At 34.7% G+C, this 17986-nt stretch overlaps 3 protein-coding genes across 5 annotated transcripts; all 3 read left to right on the top strand.

Moving 5' to 3' along the window:
• The first annotated feature begins 1848 nt into the window (after positions 1 to 1848).
• On the top strand, positions 1849 to 3917 carry LOC121263134 (probable pterin-4-alpha-carbinolamine dehydratase, chloroplastic). Its single transcript, XM_041165936.1, has 3 exons — positions 1849 to 2295; positions 3187 to 3379; positions 3552 to 3917. Exons 1-3 carry the CDS (start codon positions 1957 to 1959, stop codon positions 3641 to 3643), a joined length of 624 nt encoding a protein of 207 aa, XP_041021870.1. The 5' UTR covers positions 1849 to 1956; the 3' UTR covers positions 3644 to 3917.
• A 1040-nt stretch (positions 3918 to 4957) lies between these two features.
• LOC121263049 (superoxide dismutase [Fe], chloroplastic-like) lies at positions 4958 to 8080 on the top strand. Its single transcript, XM_041165832.1, has 9 exons — positions 4958 to 5116; positions 5193 to 5245; positions 5357 to 5428; positions 6300 to 6488; positions 6701 to 6872; positions 7012 to 7130; positions 7257 to 7283; positions 7403 to 7426; positions 7561 to 8080. Exons 1-9 carry the CDS (start codon positions 5053 to 5055, stop codon positions 7768 to 7770), a joined length of 930 nt encoding a protein of 309 aa, XP_041021766.1. The 5' UTR covers positions 4958 to 5052; the 3' UTR covers positions 7771 to 8080.
• A 4315-nt stretch (positions 8081 to 12395) lies between these two features.
• LOC121263123 (polyadenylate-binding protein 2-like) lies at positions 12396 to 17056 on the top strand. 3 transcript variants are annotated; one of them, XM_041165921.1, is made up of 6 exons: positions 12396 to 12682; positions 12766 to 12868; positions 14181 to 14251; positions 15375 to 15566; positions 15648 to 15769; positions 16719 to 17056. In XM_041165921.1, the coding sequence occupies exons 1-6, from the start codon at positions 12551 to 12553 to the stop codon at positions 16762 to 16764; spliced, it is 666 nt and encodes a 221-aa protein (XP_041021855.1). In that variant the 5' UTR covers positions 12396 to 12550; the 3' UTR covers positions 16765 to 17056. The 3 variants fall into 3 exon arrangements, 2 of the variants coding, with proteins under 2 accessions (XP_041021855.1, XP_041021856.1); XR_005940190.1 differs by having other exon boundaries at positions 12409 to 12682; positions 15648 to 15854; positions 16071 to 16797; XM_041165922.1 differs by lacking the exon at positions 15648 to 15769 and having other exon boundaries at positions 12408 to 12682.
• The last annotated feature ends 930 nt before the right edge of the window (positions 17057 to 17986 follow it).

Genomic DNA, 17986 nt, shown 5'->3' with positions numbered 1-17986 from the left:
ACTGTTAGCATGTTCGGATTTTCCCTGAATTCTTCACAGGAAGATGTCATGCATGGCTTATTTGAATAAAAAAAGCCTTGAGGGCTTGGGCACCAGATCCTGGTTTTGAAGTGATTAGAAAACTCAAATGGGGATTGATTTTTTGAAGGGGAGCTGACCATCATTTCAGTTCTGGATTGCAGTTATCTAATTGAAGATCGAAGTTGTTCATCTGATGTAACACGTTGGTTGCACAGAGAAGGGGAGATCGAAGGACAGGACGATGGAAGGGTTGGAAATCTGCTAAGGGTGAAGTACATACTACGTAGCTCGGGCAAAGTACACGGTTAGTTCAGTTAGGAGGCATTTGGATTTGGAGATGAGTTGAGATGATTTGTGAATAATGGAAAAAAAGTTGAATAAAATTTAAATTGTTTATTATACTTTGTATTTATTTTGAGATTTAAAAAAGTTGAATTGTTTATTATATTTTATGTGAAAATTTAAAAAAATTATAATAATAAGATGAGTTAAGATAGATTTTGAATTTATACGAGACTCTTCTGAGTTGCTGATGGGCCATGGGCTCTGATTTTCTTTTATTTGGTGTTTCTTTTGTTATGTCTTTTATATAATTGGCCCAGTGTGTTATGGGCTGCAGTAATAGATGTATTAGTTGTGATGAGCTTAATATGGACTATTTAGCTCGGTTTGGATTCAAAATTCATATTAACTTATCTCATTTCAGCGTTATAATTTTTTTAAATCTCCACATAAAATATAGTAAATAATTTAATTTTTTTTAAAATCTCAAAACAATAATAATATTAAAAAATAATATTCTAATAATATTTTATTCTACTAATTACAAATTATCTCAACTCATCTTTTGAATCTGGTTTTATTTCGTTGTCCTTGCTTTAGGCCCACTTGGGGTCTGCTACTTTGTAATGGTTTTATTTCGTTGTCCTTGCTTTAGGCCCACTTGGGGTCTGCTACTTTGTAAGTTTGTAAGGAGCCAGAGACTCCGTGTTTGGTTATCCAGAAAGTAGTATATTCAAACATTTTCTTCAATTTCTCTCTCAATCTCTTGGAGGTCTTCTCACGCTCGAAGCGAGATCTTTCCATTAATTGTTCCAAGTATTACAGTAGTGTTACATCGGATTGGATACGAATGTACTCACTGAAACAAGAAAATAAAGTTGGATACGAAAATTTATTAGTTGGATAAGAAAGTTCACTAACAAGGGGAAAAAGTGAGAACACCTCCAAAGATAACCAACACTTCAATCTGAATCGCCAGTTCTCTTCTATGAGTTTCTACCCTTGTGCCCTATATGCTACTTCAAACCTTCTGACTTAAATAATATTTATCCGCATTTTATAACCTAAGTTTAAAAGATACATGCATTTTGTTAAAATTCTATTAGATACAATCTGTTTGAAAAATGAGATTATAAATTTATTTAACAGATTTTATGAGATTATATCAATTTATAAATTTATTACGTACTCTCTTTATATTTATAGCATTTATCTTTACTGAACATGACCTACTAGGACTAGCAAGGACACAGCCAACTCACTCCAACCACCAGGTGAACAAGTGGTTCTATTTTTGGCACCAAATCTGCAGCGTTAGAACTTAAGGGCTCCTTTGTTTTTAGAGATGAGATGAGATGAGATGAGATTAAAGTTAAAAAGTTAAATAAAATATTGTTAGAATATATTTTTTAATATTATTTTTGTTTTGGAATTTGAAAAAGTTGAATTGTTTATTTTATTTTGTGTGGAGATTTGAAAAAGTTGCAATGATGAAGTGAGATGAGATGAGATGAAATGTTTCCTGAAAACAAACGAGGCCTATAGAGGCTTGGGCGAGGAGCCAATCAGAATCAGAGGATAAAATCAAGATCGGACAATAAGGGTTGCACAGAACCTCCGAATCCAAAGACAAAGGCTCACCCGCCAACTCGCATGGCACTCATCACTCATCTCTCCTCTCCTCTTCTCCTTCCTCGTTATCTTCACCACCCCTACCTAAACCCCAAACCCAACCTCACTCTCTCTTTCAGAAATAGCAGAATCAGGGCCGTTGGGGGCGGTGACATGCTTGGTGACTTTGGGGCCCGGGACCCTTTCCCGGCTGAGGTAGAGAGTCGTTTTGCAGAGAAGGTGCTGGGCAACGGCAACACCGAGCACAAGATCCTCATCCCCAGCATCTCCGCTCTCTCTCTTTCCCAGCAGCAGTGCGCCCCCCTCTCTCCTTTCCAGCCCCCCATGTCCACTGATGAGGTTCAGAAGCTCTTGAAAAAAGTCAGTTCCCAAATGGCCATATGCTTTTACTTTGCCTTGAACACCAATGATATTTCTCTTTGTAGTTGTTAGCTTTTGTATTGGGATCTTGTTTATGGGTGTATGTGCTACTATTAGACTCTTTTTACACATTTAAAACAAATTATAAATTTGATTTGTTGTGTTGAGTAATCAGAAAGCTCAAATTTTGATAAATTCACACCTTTCCTAATAAGCCGTTTAATTTTTCCTTTGCTACTTGTGCGTTGTATCTTTATTTTGTATGCTTGTGGAAACTAGAAAAGGCTTTGAGCATCAACCATAATTGTTATCATCCCTTGTAATGTAAAGAGTTTCTGCAGTCGCCAGCGGTGCCAGGACTTTAGGCTTGGGGTCCAAGACTCCAAGCTGAAATTATGACTATGCTAACATTGACAGAAAGATTGGATGCCAACAACTTCTAGTACTTCTAGTTGGTAATTTTAGGGCTCGTTTGTTTTCAGAGATGAGATGAGATGAGATTAGATTAGATTTAAAAAGTTGAATAAAATATTGTTAGAATATATTTTTTAATATTATTTTTGTTTTGGGATTTGAAAAAGTTGAATTGTTTATTTTATTTTGTGTGGGGATTTGAGAAAGTTGTAATGATGAAATGAGATGAGATGAGATGAGATGTTTCTTGAAAACAAACGAGGCTTAGACCTTCCAAAATAGATTTGTACATGTAAAAAATTTAATTTCTGATTGGAGCCACAAGTTCTAAATGTTTGAATCTATTTTTCAAAATAGCAGCTATATGTATTAAGGGATTATTCAAAATTTTGCGGAGAAGGGGGCATGGCGCCCTCACACACACACAAACACACTTTTCCTATATGAAAAATATGATTTTTATGAGTTTTTCAGTAGGTGGTTGGCTGGAGGCTATTGGATGAAGAAGGTGGTCTTAAACTACAATGCTTGTGGAAATTGAGAGATTTTAAATGTGGGGTTGAACTCATTAATAGGATTTATGAGGTTGCAGAAGCTGCAGGGCATTACCCAAACCTCCACTTGGAACAACCAAATCAAGTTAGGGCTGAACTTTGGACAGCTTCCATTGGTAAACTTCTAAACTTGAAAATTTCCCTTTAGCCAATTGGAAAAGATTCTTCTGTTGTATCTCATATACGTATACTGCAGTCTTTCATTTCCTAGTTTTATCGACAATGGGAATGGTTAAGTTCCATATTCTTCTACATGGCTCTTGAAAAGAATTTCTATTTGAATTGCAGGGGGCTTGAGTATAAATGACTTCATTGTAGCTGCCAAAATAGATGAGATAAAAACATCAGATCTTGTCCCAAGAAAAAGAATCTGGGCCTAGTTCAAGCATTCATTATGTTGCTTTGCTGAAGAGGCCACAAAACCAATTTGCCATATGGTTTGCCCATGATTAGTAAGTTTGGCATTATTGGAAGAAGAAGAATCTTGTTGAATGCCTTGTGTAGAACTTGTGAACTTCAGAATTTTGATGACACAATGTCAAGTTGTTCATGAATCCGTAGCCTGATGGTTTGGATGATTTTAAGATTTGGGGTACACATTATATTAGAAGAGCACAAGAAATGTGTCAAACTATATGTGAAATTTCAACTTCACTGAGCTTCTCAAAAACTTCTTGCACTATCGCAGTGTGAGATTAGGATATTACTTGCAATAAAGGTTATAAAGTTGGGGGACAGAGCCTTCATCGTTAACTATAGAAATAGTTGCAATTTTTTTAAGCGCCTCAACATTGACATTGACTCCTACCCACACATTCTAAATTCTAAATTTTTATCATGTGATTCCTGAGGCCCGTTTGTATTCGGGAATAGTTTCATCTCATCATTATAATTTTTTCAAATTTTCATGTAAAATATAATAAATAATTTAATTTTTTAAAATTTCAATTTAATTTTTTCAAATCTCAAAATAATAATAATATTAAAAAATAATATTTTTTCAACTTTCATTTAAAATCATTTTATTTCATCTCTAAATCCAAACCACCCGAATCTGTAATTTGGCTTGGGCGATCAATCCCTGTAACTTTGAACAATTCAAGCATTTCATTTCTGGGTTAAAGGGTCAAAACAAAAAAACAAATATTTTCTTTGTACTAGATTGGAAGAAATTCATGTGTCCTTTAAACGTGTGAGAAGTATGCGTTTCTATCATAAGTTTAACAAAATGATAGACTGACCCGGAGAATTTTTTTTAAAAATATTATAGGAAAATGAGTTTAAGACGAGCTAATTTTATTAATCCTTAAAAAAATAGACATCTTTAAATGCTTAAAAATGATAACTTAATAAATTAAATTGGATCTAAAGAGTTTGGGAGAAAATAATGTCTTTAGACAAAACCCGAATATCAATTTGTATTGCCCAACCCAACGACAAAACTGTGCTTTCTCTTTATTTTTTCAACAAAACTTTAAAAATTTTTACTCATAATCTCTATACTATATATTATATATAATTTTTTATTTTTTTATTTACTAAATATATTTTATGGATAAAGAATAGAAAATTTTAATTAATTTTAAAAAATAAAATTAAAAAATAAATAAAAATAAATATGATGGGTACTAAATACAGTACAAGAAATGGCGGTACTATACTACTATTGTTGTACTTCACTTGGCTTTGTCATTTCAAGTTTTCAACCCCTTTTTCCCCCGAATTCGAAAACTATTTTGTCTAGCGAAACAGAGAAAGAGAGAAAGTAAGATAACATTGAGCTTCTGAGATGGCGATTGCGGTAGCTTTCTCTGCCAGTAGCTCGCCAACTTGCACCGTTCTACCTCTTCAAGGTTATCGCCCATTTACGATACACTATTCTATATCTTTCTATTTTGTGTTTGTCTCTAACATGTGTTTTATTAACAGGGCTTCCTGGAAGTCTGGGTTCACATCGTCCCCTCCAATGGACAAAGAAAGAGGTCTGCACTCTGCTTTACGTATGTATATACTAGGAGCTGCTTATATTATTTATAAAGTTTTACAGTTAAAACTATGGTTTACCTGTGAGCATAAAATTGGCATATCTACAGAGACGTTGTAGAAGAAAAATCGGTTTCACAGTGACTGCAAAGTTTGATCTGAAGCCTCCTCCATATTCACTGGTGAGATTTGAAGAGTCCCTTTTTGCACAACCTCTGCTACATAATTGTATCTTTTTTTTTCTTTCATGGACTTTTCATGATTATCATCTTTTAAAGTTGTAAGGATTTAAGTTTTTAAGTTTTTTTTTTTAGTTGAGTAATGCTAGACACAAATCCTGAAAATTCATGAACTAGATTAACGTAGGACTAGCATGTAGCTTTTTTTTTTTTTTTTTTTTTTTTTTAATATGTTGGGAACCTCTCAAAGGCAGTCGGATCCACCCTTACGGAGTAAACTCTGGTCCTGTGCACTGCAGTTTTCCTATACGGAACTGATAAATCGTTGGTTTTTCAGTAGGGGGTTGTGGCCCCAAAGATTGTTTGCATCCATAACGTGTTGAACTATGGACCTTGAAGGGAGGTATACCCCAAGACCACTTGGGCCAACCCCTTGGGGTTGACTAGCATGTAGCTTTGCTCACCTTCTGCATGATTATAAGCCTCACCAAGATTCTTGTTTCGTGTTCCTTTGCAACCCTTTTACCATAACATTTTGCGCTTATTTATAATGCAATGAGGACTTTATGGGATACTTCCTCTTTAAAAAAAAATTATCAAAGCAATTTGTTCTACATTATCAAGCCTGGCCTTTCAATAGGTTGCTCTTGATTCATCATTCCACTGCATTTTTCATTGCTAAATCAGTGATAAAAAAAACTGTCTATATGAAATTTCTTTGTTTATTATAAATGATGAGTAACCTTTATGGATAAAGAAATATTGATAACTTATAACCACAACTGAAATTGGTGGAACTATTCATGGTGTACATGTTGACACTCCGTAACAATCTCGAGTCACTGTACTTGTGTAATTATTCTACACTTGACAGAATTCTTTGGAGCCACATATGAGCCAGGAGACCTTGGAGTATCATTGGGGAAAGCACCATAGGGGTTACGTGGAGAACCTAAACAAGCAAATAGTAGGAACAGAGCTGGATGGAATGTCATTGGAAGATATAATAATTGTTTCATACAATAAAGGTGATCTTCTTCCAACTTTCAATAACGCAGGACAGGTAAGCTGTGCATTGGTGTTAATTTTGGTCGTTATTTTAAACTGTTTTGAGTTTATTATATTGTGAGGTTAGACATTTTTTTTTTTTTTTTTTAATTTCATGACAATATTAAAGATACTGGAGAGACTACACTACGTACCTACTCATGTTTTCTCTCTTTCTCGATGGTTTTTTTTCACTGAAGTTTCTGATCATGTTTTGCCTATTTGCAGATTTGGAACCACGACTTCTTTTGGGAATCCATGAAACCCGGCGGTGGGGGGAAGCCAGATGGGGATCTTCTAGAACTGATTGAAAGGGACTTTGGATCTTTTGAAAAATTTGTTGAAGAGTTCAAGTCAGCTGCAGCTACACAGTTTGGTTCTGGTTGGGCTTGGCTTGCATGTGAGTAGTTTCTTCCTCCCTAAGCTGGAAATTCTTAGCTGGTGTTGCAAATTTCTCTGAGTGGAGCTTTCGTATTCTTAGATGATATGGAATAACGTATCCTGTTTGTTGGTTTGTTTTTTCCCTTTTTTGTTTCTAGATAAAGCGAATAGACTAGAAGTTGGAAATGCAGTAAATCCCCGCCCATCAAATGAAGACAAAAAGCTTGTGATAGTGAAGAGCCCCAATGCTGTCAATCCACTTGTTTGGGACTATTCTGTAAGCATTTGAAGGACTAAAATGAACCTCCTTCATGTTCATGTATTGTGAAATCACAATATCACCTATGATACTGACTCTGATTGTTCGTTGTTGCATCTGATGATTTCTGTTGATTTCTTGCAGCCACTTCTTACCATCGATGTTTGGGAGGTATTTAACATTTTTACACGTTTGTCCTAATTTGATGGGTTTACATGTATGCTTCTTCTTGGAACGAGTTATTATTAGCCAAGAACTGACTTCACTTCTGCATGTGATTTTCTCAACAGCATGCTTACTACCTCGACTTTCAGGTGAGGCTCAATTAATAAAACCCGAAATACAATTTGCTTTCATCTAATAGTAATGGTCTTTTGTTCAGACTTATAAACCCATAGAACTTAGTGTAAAGTCTGACATCTGCCTGCTCTATTGTTTCTTCTCACAGAACCGTCGACCTGATTACATATCAATCTTCATTGAGAAGCTTGTATCATGGGAAGCAGTCAGTTCTAGACTTGAAATTGCAAAGGCCCGAGCTGCTGAAAGAGAGAGAGAAGAAGAAAGGAAGAAAAAAGAGGAGGATGACAAAATGGCAGGTGGCGAAACTGCTGAGGTGTACTTGGACAATGATACTGATGACTCGGAGGTTGAATGAATTCCTTTTGTTTTGCATTGACAGTCACTGGAGAGGGATATTTTTGGTTAATTGTCTTATTTTCACTTCAATGTGATATAGAGGAAAGTTTCCGCACCAGGTAGATTTTACGTTGTTTCCCTTCTCTGGCGTTTGTATTGTGGCTACCCTTGCCGAAGTCAAGATGGGAAGCACATTGTCTTGATTTACCATGTATTTCATAATAATCCATCCTCTCAATGTGAAGAGATGTGCACATTCTGAAGAGGTCCATTTTGGGCTATGTTTTGGTTTAATAAAAGACAATATCAGTATGTTACAATTGAGTTAAGTTAATGGTTCTTCACCAATCTTTTTGTGCGATGGCTAGAATAGATCTAGATTTTCTTCCTCACATTTTATGTCTATCTTCCATCTCACTTATCAGTACCCGGTTTGAGTTTTTCTGTTGTCCTATGAAAGGAACTAAAGAAATCACTGTGCTGTTTTGTACAATTACTGAATATGAATGACAAGAAGGAACCCATATCTTAGGGTGATGTATTCAGAGACAACAGGCTGTAAAGTTCTGAGATTGGTGAATTTTCAGAACTTAGGTGGTCCAAAAACCTCCTAAAAGCAAAGAATCTCATCCGTCCCAGCTGACACCACAGTTAAAACCATCAATGCTCTGCCACAAATCGGTAATATGAACCAAGTTCAAGCTCTGAAAATACTTGTTAAGTGCCGGAAAGTTGTGCTGGGTGGTGGAGTTGCCGAGGAGGCAATCGAGTGGGAGAGCACAATCTGTTTGAAGTCTCCACATTTGTGGGTTGATTTAGCAATTAATATACACCAACAGGGTCTTCAAGAGTCCTTCCGAAGGAGAAGAGGATAGGATTTGGCCCTTCTCCTTTGAGTTTGTGGTATCTCCTGGCATCTCTTTTCTTTTCCTTTTTTTCATTTTATTCACGAGATGAAAAATATCAAATATTACATTGAGAAAACTTTGGTAAAAGAAGTTGTACAACAGATACATGATTTTATATAAATGCCCTCCGTTTAGAGCAATATTCTAAACTCGCCTATTCAATTCATGATCATTAGAGATCCTCAATGCAGAAAATTCTCTCCAAGTCTTAATCGAAATTCTAAAAATCACAAGTGGAAGAGAAAGAAAGAAATATATGAAGTGAGTCCTAATCATTTATTGTTATCCGGATACAATAGAGATCTCTTCAGGCTTACTCGAGTTAGAGCAGTTCTTTATCCACAAATACTCCTTCTCTGCTTCCATGATTGGCAAGTTATGAAGATCAATTTGTACCGTTCCGTCAACTATGATGAACACAGACCGGTCAAATGGATCGAGTACGCGTGTTATCCAGTATATTTTGATTTCTCGGACTGCATGCTCATTTCATTCCTGATTTTCTTTTAGAACTTTCGATCTTGAACTTTTGTTTTATAGTCAAGACATTTCTGATTAATTTGTTGATCAGAAAAAAAGGAATGAGAAATACTCTAACTATAAAGGGATTACACAAAAATAATCCCACAAGCTAATGTTACTATAAGAAAACTGTTTATATTTGTAGCTAGTTATTTCATGCGAAAATTACTATTTCTTGCTAAAATTATAAGCTTGTTTTCGTTGCAAATAATTTGTTATAAATGCTCGTTTTTCTTGTAGTGTGTGGCGTGATGTACTGGTTTGTCGGATTATAAAGTTAATTTAATTATAAAATAGATCTAATAGATCAGATAAAATTGTATGATCAATTTATGAAATTACTTTTACGTAAATATTCATTTATGGATGTATACGTAGCAGTTCTCAAAAAGAATATATGTGCTTTTCAAGTGCCATCATTGCGTTAACATTGACAATTTTAGATGAAAACTAATGAACTTGAGCAAATTAAAATAATGATAATTATGATAAAACACTAGTAAAGATCAGATGACTCCATTTCGCTCTCTCGTCCCAACACTTTTTTCTGCCAAAATGTATAATCTTCTGCGTTTGCTCACGATTCTGGTAAACAAGCCTGGAATCCTGAAACATATTGGAGGATATGCATTTTTCGTTGTAGTGGTGTGTATATAGGCCTATATATAGTTTAACACTAAATGGGATCAAGATCTCTACCTTTTCCATGTTCATTATACTGTGGAGCTCTTGAAGCTCTAATCAGTAGTACCATTACTTTCAGATCATTGAAATGGTTTCGTTTTTAAAACTCGAATACTTGCTAATTTCCAATATTCTTTAATTCCCTGCAGAACACAGGTGGTTAGATACTGTGTATTGGCAAAACTTAAACCATATAACCAGTAGGAATAGCCGAATTGCGTAATGGGTTTTCTTTTTTTGATCAATCTCAATTCCACAGAAATTATTGAGCGGTTTAAAGATGGATCCATGCATATAGAGCAAGAAAAACGATATAAAATAAAGTACAAGCTGCAGGAGCGAGACCTCGTGAAGTTCATGAGGATAAGAGCTAGCCATGCAGAGAAAATTACAATGGCTCCATCAAGAAGACATTGATATAAAGAAAACAAGAAGAGAAAGAAGATATCGAATGTTCATAAATCTTCACTCGTACGAATCATGCATGCAAAAATAAAGTAGTAGTGTTCATGATGAGGGATCAGACGTACGTTGCAGTTCGAAGAAGAGAAGGCCCGGCATGAGAATGAAGAGACTGTAAGATTAGTCAAGGAGACTGCCTACGAATCACAGAAAGAGTTTCTAGGGATCCAAACACACAAAACTACTAATTTCTCTAATTAATCTTGAAAGCCGCTTGGAGGAGCAGGCAAGTCATCCTTGGCTACCATACAAAGACTCTTATCCTCATGACAGATCTCTCTTCTCTCAAAAATATATTTCCTTATCCGAAAGGATGATGAGAAAAAACTACGTCTTTGGGTCCCTATTTATAGGATATATATCATGTATATGCAGTGAAAGCATCAAAGTTTGGACCACCACGTATAATCTTTTTACGTACTCTCTTTAACCAAATTGCGTGGTCCTTAATTATTGTCTTCTCAGCTTGCATCTGTCAACTGCAATATCAAACAGCTGACCTGCATACTGGAATATATTCTATACAATAAAGGAAGGAATGCTGAAAAACGCCTCAACCCATCCATGCCAGCATTTCAGTGGGCAACTTGCATTGTGTCAATTTGCTTGCACTGCAGCACTTGTTTGGATAATAAGATAAGATGAGATGGTTTTAAATGAGTTGAATAAAATATTATTATAATATTATTTTTTAATATTATTATTATTTTAAAATTTGAAAAAATTAAATTATTTATTATATTTTATACGAAAATTTAAAAAAATTATAACAATAAGATTAGATCGTATCTCTGTCCAAACAAACACTACTTCAATTGGCATGCAGTGGATTTCAACTTTTTAGCCCATTAATTGCAACGCATTGACCAAATTGGTATGCAGAGCATTTTCTTTCCTTGGAATAAAATCAATATCCCATATTATTTGATCGACCTTGATAGTTTAATATACAGAGATGGACCCAACATTAAATGCTCAGATAAAGTCTATATAGTTCAAAAAGTCTCATATGGGAAATATTAAATATTATGGGATCTATATATATATATATATATATAATGTGCATGTATATATAATTTCTCTCCAAATTGAATCGTCGAATTTGATGAACAAACAATGAGAGACAATCTTTATTCCAAAATTCTCACTATAACAGGGGTCGTATTGATACGTAGAGTACTTCACCGAGAAAATGACGTCCATGCTTTCCGGCTCCACAAAAGGATTTTTTGCCATTGACTTTGAGCTTTTGAGCCCATGTACATTTTTTTTCTCTTTTTATGTCCACTTCTTGAAATTATTCTATTCTCAAGTTAGTATTTAAAATATATAATTTATATCAATTAAATGATAATAATTTATTTGTAATATTTAAATTTTAAAATTTATTTTTTAAATAAAATTATGTTATGTAAATACTTTAATACATGTGTTTTACATACCGGTTTGATAATATAATTTTTAGAAAAATATTTATGATTATATCTCTAAATTATCACAAATTCTCAATTTATACCTAAAATTAAAAAAAAAATGTTAATTTGTATTCTAAATTATTACTTTTTGACTATTTATACTATATCTGACCGATAAGATTGATGAAAAATAAGAGTCGTGATATAATCTTAACTATGAGATCGTGATCTAAGATATAAATTATGAAGGAAAAAGATATATAGCTTATGATATAATTTCTCGATTTTGCCAAACGGTATGTGGCCTAACGACACAAGACCCACATCTTTAAAATGGAGATTATGGATTTGACCCCTATTCCAATGTATAAAAAAAAAAAAAAATCTCAGTTTTAACAATTTTGAGATTTTTTTTTTTTTGAAAAATTGATAATCTAAAAATGCAAATATAATTTTTTTTCAATGACTAATAATAAAATATTTATATTTTCTATTTATAAATGATAAATCAATATAAAAAATTGCATTATCTAATATCTACCCTTCTATCTATGAGATTATACATTTACACCTATTTTTAATTATAATTTTTATTAATAATTCGATCGGATAATAAAATAAACCAAAAATACCCCTTTATGATTTACAAAATCACCGGTTTCAGCTTCGCGCTCCCAAATCCACAAGTTGTCCCTCGGCCGCCCGATCCCAAAACTCAGAACCAAAGAAATACAGAGGGTTGGGGCTGGAAGCTCTCACAGTACTTAGTTGGAGAGAGAGAGTGAGAGAGAGAGAGACAGAGAGGGAGATGGAGCAGCAGCACGATGAACAAGAGCACGAAGTGTATGGAGGAGAGATCCCCGACGAGGGCGAGATGGACGCTGACGTTGAGATGTCTTCTAGGGCTGAAGAAGACGAACTTCAAGATCCTAACTCCAAGGTTTGCTTTCTTTTCCCTAAGATCAATCACTCTCACCGTATCTCGCTGTGGATGTCTTATGAAATCGAATCTGCTTTGGTTAGGACTTGGAGGACATGAAGAAGAGGCTTAAGGAGATCGAAGAAGAAGCTGGCGCCCTTCGTGAAATGCAGGCCAAGGTTGAGAAGGAGATGGGCGCTGTTCAAGGTCTCTCTCTTACACATGATTTCTTAAAGCCATAGTTAATTCTGTAAATGTTATGGTGTGCTTTATGGTCTGGTTAGTTGTCAAGTAAAGGTTGGGTAAACAAAAGAAATTGAAATCTCATCTGTATATTGGAAGGGTAAAACGAACTGAGTTGAGCATGACCTAGTTATTTATTTTACTTTAGTGGTTTTTTAGGAGCAGGCATAGGAGAAAATCATACATAAGATGATTAATATGGAGAAGTAACGTTAAATAGGTTGTCACATGGGGAAGAAATTCCAACTCGTTTTAGATTATTGTTTGCTATATAATTTTTGGGATAAATGATATACTTAATTTAAACCTGAGAGAAATTATGAAACACCAAATGCGGACTTAGGCGCCCAAACAAGCAAACTCCAAGGCATCTGAGATTCTGAAGAACACAACAGCTTGAGCTAAAGCTCGACAACAAACAATTTCAGGACTTGTATAGTAATCCTTTTTTTTCCTTTGGTGAACCCCCAGCATACTTGAGTGTTCCCTTTTTCAATTGAATTTATCACTCATTAAAAAAGAGAAGTAGTCAGCTTTACCGAATTCAGGGCACCAGCAACATATCTTTATTTATACTTAGTCAAGGGCAAATTTGAAATTGTAAGCTTCTATAGAATCTTGTCAACTCGAGGAGCCCATTAGAAATATTTACAGGGAAGAGCACAAATGCTACTGAAATCATCGAAAATTAAAGTTTCGTCTCACTTGCAGATATTCCATAAGTTGTGACTTTGGCTTTGTTTGCATGCTTTCTTGATATGAAAAAACTAATTTAGCATTTTTGAGAAATAGAATTGTAATGTTTATATTTTTTCATTCTTGTTTGTATTTAAAGCTTGATCCTAATGAATCATTAGGGGAAAGAACCTGAAATAATCATTCTTGTCTTGGGTTTGGTATCTTACAGCAGTGCAAAATTTTTGTTAATAATTGAAGGCTTTCTGTCTAGATTGTACTATATAAACTTCTATTGCTACAATTTTGGATGAGGTATTCCATTTATAAGCCCAAAAATTGGTTGCACTCTAGTAAACAAGATGTACGCAAAACAAAAAACAGCAAGAAAATAAAGAAAATAAACAGAGTCTAGCCTCCAAATGCAGTAGATGTAAGTATTCAATCAATGAATGAAAATTAATGCAGTCAGTGCAGCTAGATTAAGTCATTTTGAACAATATGTAGCATGTATGCTCTACTGCACATTTCCTCTTGTTGTCTGGTGCTGCATTCAGTTTTTTTCAGTTAATTAATATGTTCCTTTTGAACATGTTTGAAGATTCATCCAATGCTTCTGCAACTCAGGCTGAAAAGGAGGAGGTGGATGCTCGGTCCATTTATGTTGGTAATGTGAGGTTCTAACAATCCGTTTCTTGCCCCATATCAATTGTTTTTGTTTTAAATGTTTTTATATACAACTATAAATGTTATATATGTTTTTGCATGTTCTTCTCTTTATTTGCTTGATTTTTATGTAGACTTTCTTTTGTACCAGAACTATCCATGTGAATGATGATTGATTGGATTTTCTTTTTCTTCCGAGCTGTACCAAGTTGAAAGAAGGAATTGTTGATTAAGAAACTACTTGACTTATTAAGCATATATATCAGTAGACTGGATTAGTTTAGTAATGGCGCTTATGGGAATATGAATAAGAATTCTGAGACACAAAACAGTGGGGTATTTGATGGAGACAAAGATTAAGAAATATGTGTATATTTTTAACAAAAGAAGCAAATTCAGACTAGATATTCAAGTTGGACCTCTCGTTTGTGGATATGTGGCTTTGTAATCTGGAAAAGGGATAAAAGGGAATTGAGTGGAATAGGTTGGTTGAGAGAGGGTTGGAGGAGTTTCGGTCCAACTTTCGGAACTCAGCACTCTGTTTAGCTCTAATGAAAGACCTTTTTTCCTTTGAAGGTGTGTGGGAGTTCATCTGAGTGGTAAGAGAGGATGTAGGTCGAAAGGATTATTGATTAGTTTTCTGGTAATTTAATTCGTACCGTGGATGATAAAAGTGAATCAAAAGAGTCAAAACCCCCTACTATTTACTTTTTCTTTCATAGGTAAAATCCCCTGACTAATTTCACTCAAGACAACTCTTTCAATTAATGCCTTTCATCTTACGGGAAGATGAAAGGCATTGGATTTATTGCAATATTGTTTTCATGGAATACTCTTTTCCTGTAACCAATGCCTTTCATCTTCCCGAGTTATCTGTTGTGGTTTGGTCCCTCTCTATTGTTTTAATTTTGGGTTTACATGGGTATATTTGAAAGAAATCGAACATCAGGACTACCTTGTACATTTGTACTTTCTCTGGTCCATGTTTAATTCGTTAAGGAGTGCCTTGGACTTCAATATGTATTTTAGGAATAGTTTCAGTTCTGAATTCTAAGATTCTTCATGCATGTGATGCTCCTAAAAAATTATGAAACTTAGAAGGCTGATAATCCTTTATTATTAATTTCAGGTTGACTATGCATGTACTCCTGAGGAAGTCCAGCAGCACTTTCAATCTTGTGGAACAGTAAACAGAGTTACGATTTTGACGGACAAGTTTGGGCAACCAAAAGGATTTGCTTATGTTGAGTTTGTTGAAGTTGATGCTGTTCAGAATGCTCTCCTGTTAAATGAATCAGAATTGCATGGTCGTCAATTGAAGGTATTTAAGGGTTTTATGTGTATTTAATTACTCTCTGAAATTACATATTTACTTGTAGTGGTGGGTTTTGGCTTTTTATAGGTCTCTGCTAAGCGAACAAACGTTCCGGGAATGAAACAATATAGAGGAAGGCGACCTAACCCATATTTAGGTTTTCAATCCCGAAGGCCCTTCATGCCTGTCTATGCTCCATATGGTTATGGGTAAGCATTAGAGCTTTTACTCAATTGGGATGCTAGAAAGAAGAAAGGACTTTGGGCACCAATGGCCAAACACTTTCTCTGAAATTAGGGCAGGTTTGGGGGATGGGATGAGACTCAAAATTCTCATCTCATCTCATCATTACACCTTTTTCAAATCCCTATACAAAATATAATAAACAATTCACCTTTTTCAAATCCCAATTCACCTTTTTCAAATCCCAATACAATAATAATATTAAAACACAATATTTTAAACTCTCAAACAAAACACAAAATTGTCATCTCCCCTCCCAAACCTGCCTAAATGGACGTATTGTTCATTATATTTCAGATGAATTATATGTTCCCACGCTATAATTTCTGAGGGTGTAAAAAGTTAAGCTTTGGGATAGCTGAATTTTCAATCAACATACTTCTGAAAATAATTTTTTCTTGATGTTTTGCTGGGATAACATTTCTGGCTAATAAGGAGATGTGGTTTATGCAGCAAGTACATCATTTTTTGAAGGAAAACCTTAGCACTTTGATTGGTTTGAATTAGATGGAAACAATTATGCACACAGAAATACAATCATGCAAATCTCTTTTTGGCAATTTGTTATATATGTATGTACCTTGGTTTTCAATTTGTTTTGATTTGGCTTCAGATTCTAGAATCTTTTCCACAATTTAGTATGTTGCTAGTATAATCTAACTCTGTTTTCTACTTCAACAGATTTGCCTATTCATGATAAATTTGCCAGCCCCGACACGATTTTCTTATTGTGACCATATATATATATATATATATATATATTTGTTTCCATCATTCTTTATGTTTGCATCATTGGGAAGGTAGCCTGCTAAAGGCTACCTTACCCGATCCTTATTCTACTTTTGGTCCTTTTTTCACTTGCACAATACCTTTTCATATTACTCACTGTGAATTTTCGTTTGTCCTTGTATGCAGAAGGGTTCCAAGGTTCAGACGACCCATGCGGTACAGGCCATACTAATGGTTACATGGTTGATGTAATTTTTTACCCCCAGAATTCAAGCTTGTAGTGTTGCGTTTCTCGTATTATGAATTTATCTGCTTTGAACGGGGGATAAAAGGAGGCGAGTATGCAGATGTTTACTGTAGTCATAATTACACCTAGGCCGCTATAAGTTCCTCTGCTAAATTTGTAATTTTCAATTCAGTTTGGATGGAGCTCAGACGTTTTAGAATTCAAATTAATCTAGCATTTGCATCGAGTTATGTACTCTAATTGTGGACTTTAGAGAGTTAATTATACAAGTTTACTACGGTATGCTCTTCAAAGTTGTTCGAGCTTTTCCTAGGAACATGGCATGGGTTACTTCAGCGTTGTAGCGCCGGTTGTTATAGAGATACTCTGTCACCCAACCATGGCCGCTCGGCTGAGTCTCCTCCATAAACGTGGACGTGACCCGTCTCTTATCTTAATAGCTTAGGCAATTCACGCAGGCAACAACACGCATATAGAGCAACCATGAAGGAACCATTGCAGGTGCTGCCCCCCATAAGATATCAGATGCAAACCTAAGCAAGAATCAGATTAAACACTAACCCATACGCATTTAAAAGACTTGCATGGGAGAAGAGTGACACCTCGGGTCAACACACTGTATCCGTTTTATTTTTCCATTTTTCAGTAACTAGAGGTTATGGGGACTGGCTGCCTATGCCTACTTAGCCACTGAAGTCTCTAACAAACTTGATTGAGAGAGATATGGTACCACAAAAATAACGTGGATGGCATTAGATTACAAAGTCTTTACATGTTACGTGAATATCTTATTGAAAAAAAAATATATGTATTTCTCACATGTTCACGAGACATAGATTAACAAGATATTATTAAAAAAAACTATATACATCTCATGTAATAAAATGACACGCTGAATTAAAAGAAGAATAAAAATCTATTAAAAAAAATATGGATCGGCAAGTGATATTAATTTATTTGTTCAAAGTGAGTAGTGACATGTTTTTCTCGTCTTTCCAAATATAAATTAACAAATATTTTTTAATTTAATTATTGAGATAATTAAGTGAATGTCTGTCCGGATACAAAGTTTGTCATATATGATTAGGGATTGATGATAATATTAATAAGATGATTAGGGATAAGAACCAAGATGCGCCATGTCAAGGCGCCACCATGCCACCTATTTTCTTTATTTTTTTTAATTTTATTTTTGTTGGTCAGACTT

The sequence above is a fragment of the Juglans microcarpa x Juglans regia genome, chromosome 4S, assembly GCF_004785595.1.
Source record: "Juglans microcarpa x Juglans regia isolate MS1-56 chromosome 4S, Jm3101_v1.0, whole genome shotgun sequence".
Lineage (NCBI taxonomy): Eukaryota > Viridiplantae > Streptophyta > Magnoliopsida > Fagales > Juglandaceae > Juglans > Juglans microcarpa x Juglans regia.
This window is presented reverse-complemented; position numbering and strand designations above follow the sequence as displayed.

What these genes read in the sequence shown, in the direction of transcription:
- LOC121263134 (XM_041165936.1), top strand. Translation starts at nt 1,957, where the DNA reads ATGGCACTCATCACTCATCTCTCCTCTCCTCTTCTCCTTCCTCGTTAT. An exon ending in TTCAGAAGCTCTTGAAAAAA is followed by an intron (nt 2,296 to 3,186) that starts GTCAGTTCCCAA and finishes GTTTTTCAGTAG; the next exon opens with GTGGTTGGCTGGAGGCTATT. An exon ending in ACTTTGGACAGCTTCCATTG is followed by an intron (nt 3,380 to 3,551) that starts GTAAACTTCTAA and finishes TTTGAATTGCAG; the next exon opens with GGGGCTTGAGTATAAATGAC.
- LOC121263049 (XM_041165832.1), top strand. Translation starts at nt 5,053, where the DNA reads ATGGCGATTGCGGTAGCTTTCTCTGCCAGTAGCTCGCCAACTTGCACC. An exon ending in CTTTCAATAACGCAGGACAG is followed by an intron (nt 6,489 to 6,700) that starts GTAAGCTGTGCA and finishes GCCTATTTGCAG; the next exon opens with ATTTGGAACCACGACTTCTT. An exon ending in CTTACTACCTCGACTTTCAG is followed by an intron (nt 7,427 to 7,560) that starts GTGAGGCTCAAT and finishes TTCTTCTCACAG; the next exon opens with AACCGTCGACCTGATTACAT.
- LOC121263123 (XM_041165921.1), top strand. Translation starts at nt 12,551, where the DNA reads ATGGAGCAGCAGCACGATGAACAAGAGCACGAAGTGTATGGAGGAGAG. An exon ending in GGTCCATTTATGTTGGTAAT is followed by an intron (nt 14,252 to 15,374) that starts GTGAGGTTCTAA and finishes TATTAATTTCAG; the next exon opens with GTTGACTATGCATGTACTCC. An exon ending in TGCATGGTCGTCAATTGAAG is followed by an intron (nt 15,567 to 15,647) that starts GTATTTAAGGGT and finishes GGCTTTTTATAG; the next exon opens with GTCTCTGCTAAGCGAACAAA.